The 10,153-nt window shown below is 31.0% G+C and overlaps 2 protein-coding genes across 2 annotated transcripts in view; one reads left to right on the top strand and one right to left on the bottom strand.

Annotated features, from left to right (window-relative positions):
- Positions 1–206: 206 nt before the first annotated feature.
- Positions 207–6,815, top strand: LOAG_09560 (phosphatase and actin regulator 1; the record flags this gene model as incomplete). The annotated part of the gene is made up of 14 exons (XM_020447965.1): positions 207–381; positions 905–1,020; positions 1,329–1,398; positions 1,590–1,715; positions 2,237–2,331; positions 4,781–4,859; positions 4,990–5,189; positions 5,263–5,545; positions 5,638–5,819; positions 5,897–6,035; positions 6,134–6,254; positions 6,378–6,515; positions 6,615–6,691; positions 6,800–6,815. The coding sequence occupies exons 2-14, from the start codon at positions 951–953 to the stop codon at positions 6,813–6,815; spliced, it is 1,596 nt and encodes a 531-aa protein (XP_020301854.1). The 5' UTR covers positions 207–381; positions 905–950.
- A 1,200-nt stretch (positions 6,816–8,015) lies between these two features.
- Positions 8,016–10,153, bottom strand: part of LOAG_17451 (hypothetical protein) — a 3,741-nt gene continuing 1,603 nt past the window's right edge. Inside the window, exons 4-7 of the mRNA XM_020450113.1 lie at positions 9,001–9,067; positions 8,819–8,899; positions 8,641–8,725; positions 8,016–8,388 (exon numbers count right to left, since the gene is read on the bottom strand). Coding sequence (XP_020306257.1) covers positions 8,267–8,388; positions 8,641–8,725; positions 8,819–8,899; positions 9,001–9,067 — 355 coding nt within the window. The 3' untranslated portion in view covers positions 8,016–8,266. The remainder of the gene's footprint in view (positions 8,389–8,640; positions 8,726–8,818; positions 8,900–9,000; positions 9,068–10,153) is intronic.

The raw sequence follows: 10,153 nt of genomic DNA, 5'->3' as shown, positions 1-10,153 counted from the left end.
GAAGAGGAGAGAGATGGAGAGGGGAAAGAGAGGAAGGGAGAGAGGGAGAGAGAGCAACAGTATCGAAAATGACAAACCGATTTTTCGGTTCAACAAGAACAATAAGATTTTACAGTTCAACAAATCGAACGATGATAAGATATCACTTGAATAAGTAACAAATAAGAAGGGACATTTCCACCCAGTAATCTTCATTGCGGATATCTTAGTGATTCAAAAGGTAATAATCGTTTTCATAGAAACCAACTAATGCATATTCGTCGCATAAGCTTGGCAACTACAGTAGTATTTGTGGCATAATGATTCAGGTTGGGGGTGTCCGGTATTGCGGGTATCCTGTACGACAGATGAACGCGTCAGGTCAGGAGTGTCGATCAATAGGTGAGTGGATGATTAGATGGTTGCCGAGTATGATTCGCATTTTGTTATTTCCCGAACTCCAGCTCTACTTGTTGTTTACGTTGCCTACACATCATCATCTTTTCCTACATTTATTATCTTTGAATTTTCAATCCCATTTCTCTTTACATTTGAAATTTTGACCGTAAATAATTATATTATTTTTTTCCTTTATAGGTGTTTTTCCAGTACACATGAAAATAGCTCAAAGTCGAAATTTTGAGGGAGTCCAAATAACTCTTCTCACTACCTTTTAAAGTCATCCATTCATTTCTCCTCAGAACAATTATTATTATTATCTAAAAAAGAACTGACAAATAAAAAAAAAGCAAACTAAAACTAGACCAAAACTATCTTCCTAATCGCCATATTTTAAATATCTATTGGGTTGCAGTCAAACTAACTTCAGCAAGGAGAATAAAGGTGTAAGCTTTGTATCGGCATTCTTATATCATCATCACATGTGGTCTTCATTATGCATTGAAAGCTTTATCCGTATTTTCAGGCCGATTGCAATTCCAACATATCCAGGAAGCAAAATTTATGATGTTATGTTAAAATCTCAATTTGAAACGAAAGTCAATATACAGAAGGAAACAAGTGAATTTAAAAAAATAGAAGGTAAAATCCCTTTTCTTTACAATGCAATTGAAAAGACTTATCTAGTTATCCTCTTTGAAGCTAAACCAGTTGTGAGCTAAATTTTCTAGTTGTCCAATGCCTTCACGACTGTTACATTCATCTGTATAATTTCTGGTTTGTTCGTAAGGGCTACACAGGTTCCACTTATAGAATAATGGGTTGTTTGATCTCCATGGGACTTCAGAATTTAATTTAAAATATGTGTACTTCCAAGAAATCTGTATGTTTTTTTAATTTACCCTTGGATCCTTTAAATTGTGCTATAAACGTAGATGAAGTTATTTCAGTTTTTGAACAGACAAGTGAGAACGTAGCAGCTGCTAACGTGGAATTTAGTCCCAACAGAACTACTAACAAGTGGGTAAAAAATGTTCCTCAGCAAAATCATTCTCTGGAGTAATCTGATTTTTGTAATTTCAAGGATTGGCGCTTTGCAAGAATAATTTCATGAATGAAAGGAAAAATACAAATAAATGAAAATGAAACTTTGAAAATCTGATTTCTTTTTTTTTATTTCAAGACGCAGAAATAAAGGAATGATTTTTCAGATCACGGTATTGTCGTAGGAAGCATTCTTATCATGTATTTAGCAGTTCGTTGAAATCAGGCAAATTTTGGTTACGCATTTTTCGACCTTGGAAGTGGCGCAAAAGGCGTAACGCGGAACGACTGCGGTTAGTTCATGTTTTTAAGATTTATATTTGAAATTATATACTGCTTTAGAAGTAAAGAGTTTCGGAAAAACTTTAATATTAACAGAAGCACAAAAGAATGCTGCACATACTTCCTATACCATCTTAAATCGAAATTTGTTTAATACACGACTTTAATCCTAGTTTGTTTCATTACTTGATAAGTATGTTAATGTTGCTGTCATTTTTTTGCAGTGATGCTTATGTATTGCAGTAAAATTAGTACGCGTATATTTACACATGATTAGTTTGCTAGGAATATACGAATATGACAAGGTCAAAGTGTGTATTTGTTCGAGTGCTGTAACAAATAAAAACTTTCTTAAATGCAACCGATAAGCTTGACATATAATTTGTCTTGTTAGAGATTGCACTCTTATTGCAAAAGGTTTAATTCTGGTAATTCTAAGTTGCAGTGTTACTTGTTCATAAAAGCAACCTTTTAAAATTCTATAAATTTGAATATTTCCTAGAACCGTAATCATAATACTGTTACATTTTAGACGAGGTACAAGTGATCATAGGCGAGAAAATTCACCACCTGCTATCATACGTTCATCTTTCAGCGCTTTGGAATCACCCTTTTCTGTTCCAGATGGTAATGATTGGTTTTCTTACTTTTGGGAAGCAAATTTTAACAAAAACAAAAAACAAAATTAAAAAATTTTTTTTAAAAAAAAAAATTAAAATTTAAACGGAAACAAATTAAAAAATTTAAACGGTTCAAAATATTTTTTTACTGATGCCTTCATTTTGTAGGCATAATGAATTTTAGTTAACTGTAGTAAATTTTAGTTAACTGTAAAAGAAGTTTTAGACCCTTCCAGTGGTTTATTTGTTCCTGTTTTTTTCGAAATCAGTTTGCTTCTGTAGTACTTTGCTACTCATATGTCTTCATTAAAATTTTTCATTAAAATACAATTATAACTGTTACTTCTGTTGACTTCTGATGACTGTTACTTCACATCTTATTTATCCTTCAGAAAGATTGCTAGAGACGCAGTTACAAGTGCTTGAAACTTTTAGTGTTGCAATTAATGATCCGCTTATAACTCATTGTGCATGGAATCAAATATTATGTTATTATATTTTTTACTAATGGAAAAGTATGGTTATATCTGTGATGCTGAAATTAAATGGTTTGTTGGAATTTACTACTAGTATGAGTTTTAGGAAAACTTGGTTGTCAAATCTTCCTCTGAAAAGGTTAAAGAATTTATCTTTAGATTGATCATTTTGAAGGTTTTTGTGGTATTTTTCAACTACCGATTTGCTCAGCGGATATTGTTGAAGAGGGAGTCAGTGATAATTTCAAATCAGATCATGTCTAGTTGCGATTTAGAAATTAATTAATTAAATTGATTAATTAGTTTATCTATTTGTTTATTAATACATTTATTCACTTGTTTTATTTAATTAATTAGTTAGTCAGTTTGTTTATTTACTCATTCATTTGTTTATATATCTATTTTATTTATTTGTTCACTCATTTATTCATGTATCTATTTATTTATTCTTTTACTTATTTCTTATTTGTTTGATTAATTAATGTAATTTATTATTTATTTTATTTATTCATTCATTTATTTTATTTATTTATTTGTTCATCCAATTATTACTGAATTAAATTAATTAGTTTACTAGGGTTTGGTGGACAATTTGTTTTATTTGTTTAATTAATCAATTTATTTATGTATTCATTTATTTATTTGTTCATTTGTGTTTTCATTACTCATCCATTTTTTTATTCATTTGTTCATTAATCAATTAATCATTTTGTCAATTCATTATTTTATTTATTTTATGTAATTTTACTTACTTATTTATCTGTTTATCCATTCACTTATTTATTCATTCATTCATCTATTTATCTATTTATTTATTTAATTAATTTATATTTATTTATTTGTTTAATCAATTTATTTATTTGTTCATTTGTTTATTTATCCATTCACTCATTTGTTTTTTATTCATTTATTTATTAATCAACTAATTGTTTTCTTCGTCATTTTGTTCATTTATTTATTTTACTTTATTTATTTAATTTATTTGTTTGTTCATTCACCTGTTTCCTTATCTATTTGTTTGTTCATTTAATCAATTAATTAGCTTTTTATATATTCGTTTAATTAATGAATTTATTTGTTCACTTATTTATTTGTCTGTTCATTCATTTTTATTTATTTGTTTATCCATCCATTTATTCATTTGTTTATTTATTTATTTATTCACTTTACTTATTTTATTTGTTTGTTTATTTGCCTATTTATTTAAATAACTTGTTTGTTTATATATTTGTCTGCTTATTTATTCAATTAATTAATTTGTTCATTTATTTATTTACTTTTTATTTGTTTTTTATTTATTTATCTGTTTATTTCTTTATTTGTTTGTTTATTTCATTAATTAATTTATTTATATGTATATATACTTATTGAATTAATTAATTGATTAATTAATCAATTCGTCCATTTATTTGCTTTTTTTTATTTATTTCATTTATTCACTTATTTGTTTTACTAATTAATTAATTTGTTAATTATATATATGTAAAGAGATGGAGAGAAAGAGAGAGAGAGGGGAAGAGAGTATGTGTGTGTGTATGTGTGTGGAAGAGAGTGAGAGTGGGAAAGTGTAGCTCTGCTCTTATAAAAGTCGTTTGAAACAGTCGTTTAGTTGAGTAGTCAATCAATCGGATAGATCATGCGTTCAGTTGTAGCGAATATTTTGTGATTTGCTGAAGAGAAGAAAGTTAACAAGCTGTCGGCAAGAGAATTTGTAGCAATCACTTCATTTTATTGTTGTCTCTGTTTGCGTTTCATTTTACTCAAATATCAATAATCAATGGTATTTGAACGTTTATCTCTCGTTTCTGCGCAAGATTTCCATTTTGCTCGTTAGATGCAGGAATTTGAACGAATTTCTTTCGAAATGGATGTGGAAACAATCTATTTTCTTAACTTTCCAGTTATCATTTACTGTTATCGAAGGTTTCGACATTGGCTATTTAAAATACAATTGTTAATTTATTGATTTTCTTATTATAGAGACATACAGGCCAACTCAGTGGAACAGTTTAAACTCGTCAACCCAAGAGCCCGTTCGAATATTGGATTCATTAAAGGGGTAATACAACTCTCATGAAAACACGTTTTTTCTATAATTTTCAACCTTAATTATTTAATGCAACATTTACTTCGCTTACATCTGATATTTTCGATTTCAACTGGAAAGGTTTTTATCGGTTAGGTTTCAGAGGAAGTTCTGCTGGAAATATTCTCCACTTGACTACTGAAGAAATATTAGTGCAACCAGTTCAAAAAGTTGTAATTGTTGAGCACAAAAATACATCTAGTGCATGTAATCTAACGAATATCAAGGATGTGAAAACAAATACTGGTCATCTTACGGTAGAAAATTTGATAGACTTCGAAGCTGCTTCCATTGCAACTCAAGGTAATTTCTGAAAATTTTGTGAAAAAGTCAGTATATTTTGTAAAAAACAAATAGCTCTGGGTTGTTTTTACAGCCGAACAACTTGGTCAGGAAAGAGCAAGCATAAATGGTAAGCAGTTTACCGATCAAGAATACATAACTTTCCAAATGGATCCCAGAGAAATCAAAAGTGCAGTTGTTGAAGAAATCGTTGCAAAAGAGCCTGATCTGTCAGCACGACCAAACAAACCTGTTCTAAAGAAGCCTGGTGCACCTAGTAGATTCAGACTTGTGAAACGAACACCAAGTCAAAAAATACGATTGAGTGAAAGGATTTCCGGAACAGTAGGTATTGATCGTCCTAATCAACCGCTAAGGTAAAGTTTTTTAGGATTTGAATATTGTTAGTCAAGTGAAAAGGTCAATTTCTGAAAAAATTTGTCAAGTTTTTTAATGTTGCATGTTTTAGCTCCAATAGGACGGAGTTACCATCCAGACTGACTGATGATAGCGACAGCGATACAGACATCCAGTATCGCGATGATGAATTAGGCAAACGTCATAGTATTGGTTATAGTACGAATCCAGCCATTGCAAGTCGTATCGTATCGTATCCTCTATCTAGTGAAGATGATGAAGATGTTCCACTGAGTATGCTTTTCACCTTAAAAGATTAAAGCAAGTTTTGATTAATTTTATTTCACTTTATTTTACGGGTGCATTTTTAGCAAGTTTTGCATTACGGGTAACTAGAAAGGACACATTTGCAAAAACATTAAATGTACGTGATCCTGTCGATGACATTCCGAATCAAACATCCGATGATAGACTGCGACTGATGCACAAAGCAAGTATCAAATTGGAAAGGTTTTATATATTTTCATTAAACATTTTGTTGTTTCAGACTTTTAGTAGTAATCCGAATAATTCATCCAAACATCACAGCGCATTTATCAAGTTTCCAGGAAGTTAAGTGAACGTCCTTCTGTTGAAGAACTGGAGCAACGTAATATTTTGAGAGCCAAAGACGCTTCGATTTCTTCCAAAATGGCCATGGACGAAACACGCAAAGTCTTATTGCGTAAGGTGACTGTACATTTCAGTTCTTGTTACTGTGTTCATTTAGTGCCTATAATTTACTAATATATTTGTTGGAAGTTTACTATGCAGGCAGATTAGATTGAAATCGGGGATGTTTATTTCTTTCAGCTGAGTTTTCGTCCAACAATACAAGAGCTGAAGGATAAGCAGATAATCAAATTTAATGATTATGTGGAAGTAACAGAAGCAGAAGCTTATGATCGAAAAGCAGACAAACCTTGGACAAGACTGACACCAGTTGATAAGGTTCCAAAATTTGTATTTCATGGACAGAACCGGCTATCCAATAATCTGTTTATGGTCTGCTGATATGATAGAATAATTTGAAATATTTTGTCCTTGCAGGCACTGATCAGGAAGGAGCTGAACGATTTCAAGGCAACAGAGATGGATGTGCATGAGGAAAGCCGTATATTTACGAGGTAATCTTTTTCAGCTTTATTTAGTTTAAATAGTGGGGAAAATCATTTTTCAATATATGGTAGTAATAATCTTTTTAGCTGCTTACATTAGACGATAAATCTTTTCAGGTTTCATCGCCCGTAAAGTTGTGTTATATCATTCGCTCACGCATTTTTTATGTTTTATTATTGAGCTCGTGACATCTCATAACCTACCGTCATCACTTTTTCCATTATTCCGATGTTATTTATTACCGCAAAAATTCTTTCATATTCGCTCCTGGCATTTAATTTATTATGAATTCTTTTCCAGTGAATCAAATCTAAATGCGCGCTCCTCCTACTCCTCTTTCCCCTCCTTTTTCTTATCTTTTTTAAAGTAATAATTATTCAGCATTTGTAAAGATCATGATAGCTACATTCAGAAATTAGCTTTGAAAAACTTGTGCTCTGTGTTTGTTATACAATTTTATAACATTTATTTTTTCCAATTTTTTATATTCCTCCTGCGAAACATACCGAACAAGTATCAAGACAGCAGAAGTAAAGACTTCGAGATGGTTTGGTCTGTATGCGGTGGTAGACAAAGAAATTATGCATTCTGTTATTGTTGCAAAGGGCTTTACCTCAAAGTTCAAATTGTAGTGGACTTCATCAAACATAGAATTAGAACTGGAAATATGAATGTGTAGTTAACAACAAAAACTTGAATCAAAACCATTATTTACATTTGTCTCTTCTATTTCCTCATTGTTCTTGAAACCCATATTAATGACCTTCCGTGCATATGAATGTTTTGTAAGTGCTGAGATATTTAGGTGTTGTATTTTTAAACTCGTTCTAAAAACCAAAACCAGTACTAAAGTCATCCCCAAGACTCCGCATCTCACCAAGTTTTTCGAAAGTTGAATTTCCTGTGTTCTCTCCCTTCTGCCTACCATTTTTTCTCGAAATCGTCTTTTGTTGCGTAATCTTCCTCTCAAGTTTGTTTTGCAAACGCTTTGTAGATAGAGAATTGAAGTTTCCATGATCCCATTTGTTTACAGACATCATATGATATGGATAAACTTCCATAAACTTCCACTTTAGCGCATCGATAATTCTATAGCAGATTTAGAGATAGCACCGACGACAGTCATTGTAAAGTATACAAAGTATCTCATAAGAAGATGGCCTAAAGCAAAACTATCCATACATAAATGACGAATTCCAAAACGCAGAAAGCTAGTGTACAGGATATTTTTTTCTCAGCAACTATGCTGAGGCAGCGAAACTTATGTGTATGAGAAGTATGTCGTATGTAGGACATCAGTCGAATTGATAACTCTGTTACGTCGGAAAATTTCGCAAAAAAGTTTATATAGATAGAAACATGATTAGAAATTGCATGCAAAAGTAAAGTTAACAGTAAGAGGCTGGAACAAACACAATTGCGGAATATATTTTCTTTAATGGGTAGTGTTATTTAGCTGTAAAACATTTAGGGCTGTTCTGCAGATATTGCACGCAAAAAAAACTTCAATTCCAAAGCAACAATATCTGAGTGAAGTCCACATGGATGTAATGTGTAGAATGAATAGCAAACTGTGCAAAATGTTATCGACCTGCTCTTTGTCGAATACCGTAGTTGTAAACATGAGCCATATTGACTTCCGTTGTCGTTATCTGATCCTTGAGAAATGCTAACTCTTTCTCGTATTTCGCCACTCCATCGTTTGCTGAAAGAAGAGTTTAACGACAATAATTAGGGTATGCAATAATTTGAGGAATAATAACCTATGTCATATTTTATCCGAAACGAAAATACCATAAGTCAGACATCACCGCTTCGCGATCAGTAAAGTAATACTGGCATTTTGATAAAATAATCTAACAGCAGGGAAAGATTAACTTGGATCAGAAAAATGGAAAACAGCTATAGTCATTTTTTCGATAACGAATTTGACAAATGACAGAGCGTTAGGACTTGCCACTTTTATAATTATCTTCAAGTATGCATCGCGCTTCGCTTAGATTGAATTCCACCATAACATTAGAACCAAGCCACAGAAGCACCTGAATTAATGTCTGGAGTGAAAAAGCTTAAATGCAACTAATAAGTGGATATGCAACTTACTAAAAAGAGCGAACTGAAGCATATTTAATTACCTTATCAAGTGAATCTGTTTTCACCCGTTGGTAAACATGATCACTTAATAGATGTGTCACTTCCACAGTTTCCATTTTTTTCTGAAAAGTTAATGAAGAGATTATGGTAAAGGAAGTTTTTTAGTTCAGAAGCCCACTTTCGAAAGCATAAAAGAGTAAAATAAGATAGAAATTCAATATACCGATTTCTCTTCCAGATGATTAACAACTTCGACTGACTTTTTCAAATCCGGAAGCTTCGAAAGTAATCTGTAAAGAGAAATGAGTTGAAGACATATTCAATAGAAAGAAGTAAACAAATTCATAACAGATATTGCCAGTTACGTTGCTAAGGAACAAAAAGCTGATGAGTATACCATAACACAATTGCTAAAATCTCTTCGTTTTGCGATCGGTAAAAGTGTTTTACCGTACGATACTGCACTATGACATGAACAGATTAAAATGAACACTACACCAAGCGGATAATTCCTACAGAAAACAGGAATGTTAGTGCGAGAAAAAGTGAAACGATTAGCCCTCACTATGAAATGAACTGCTCCAAACAGCAAGTGAAGCCACCCTTTGTCTACTTATATTTAGTAGTACCATATGATTTTGGAGGATAATGAAAGAGATATAACTTCAAATGATGAGGACGAGACTCACTTAATAAACCAAGATAGTGTACCATTTACGGTTATTACTTAGCATAAAAGATAGATAATATTCACAGTCTCTTTATCTCCCCACCAGAAATTCTCCTTCCTTAAATTTGGTCATGTTGAGAGTTTACATTCGGAAAAGACAATAGAACTCTGGTGTTAAATGAATAAATAAAGTGAATAAACAAATAAAGAAATAAAACGAAGTAAATGAACAATGAAATAAGTGAATAAATTAATCAATTGAATAAATAAACAAGTGGAATAAGTGAACGACCGAACTAATTAATTAAATACACTAAATAAATCAATAAGCAAATAACTAAATAAATAAATGAATAAAGTGAACGAATGAATGAATAAATAAATAAAGCGAAATATGTAAATAGATAAATGAATAAATAAATAAGATAAATAATGAACTAAGAAGTTAAATAAATCAAGTTAATTAATTAAATAAATGATAAGTGAGTGGGTGAATGAATAAACAAAGTGAAATAAGTAGATGAATAAATGAACAAGTAAACAGACAAATAAATAAATAAGTAAATGAATAAAAAATAAACAGGTGAATAAGTAAATAAGCAATTGAATAAATAAACAACTAAGCAAATAATAAATAAAATAAATAGATAAATAAAATAAATGAATAAATAAATACATAAATAAATAAGTAAATAAAATAAATAAA

This window comes from Loa loa (assembly GCF_000183805.2).
Source record: "Loa loa unplaced genomic scaffold supercont3.77, whole genome shotgun sequence".
Lineage (NCBI taxonomy): Eukaryota > Metazoa > Nematoda > Chromadorea > Rhabditida > Onchocercidae > Loa > Loa loa.
Note: the sequence above shows the minus strand (reverse complement) of the source record. Positions and strands in the feature narration are given on the sequence as shown.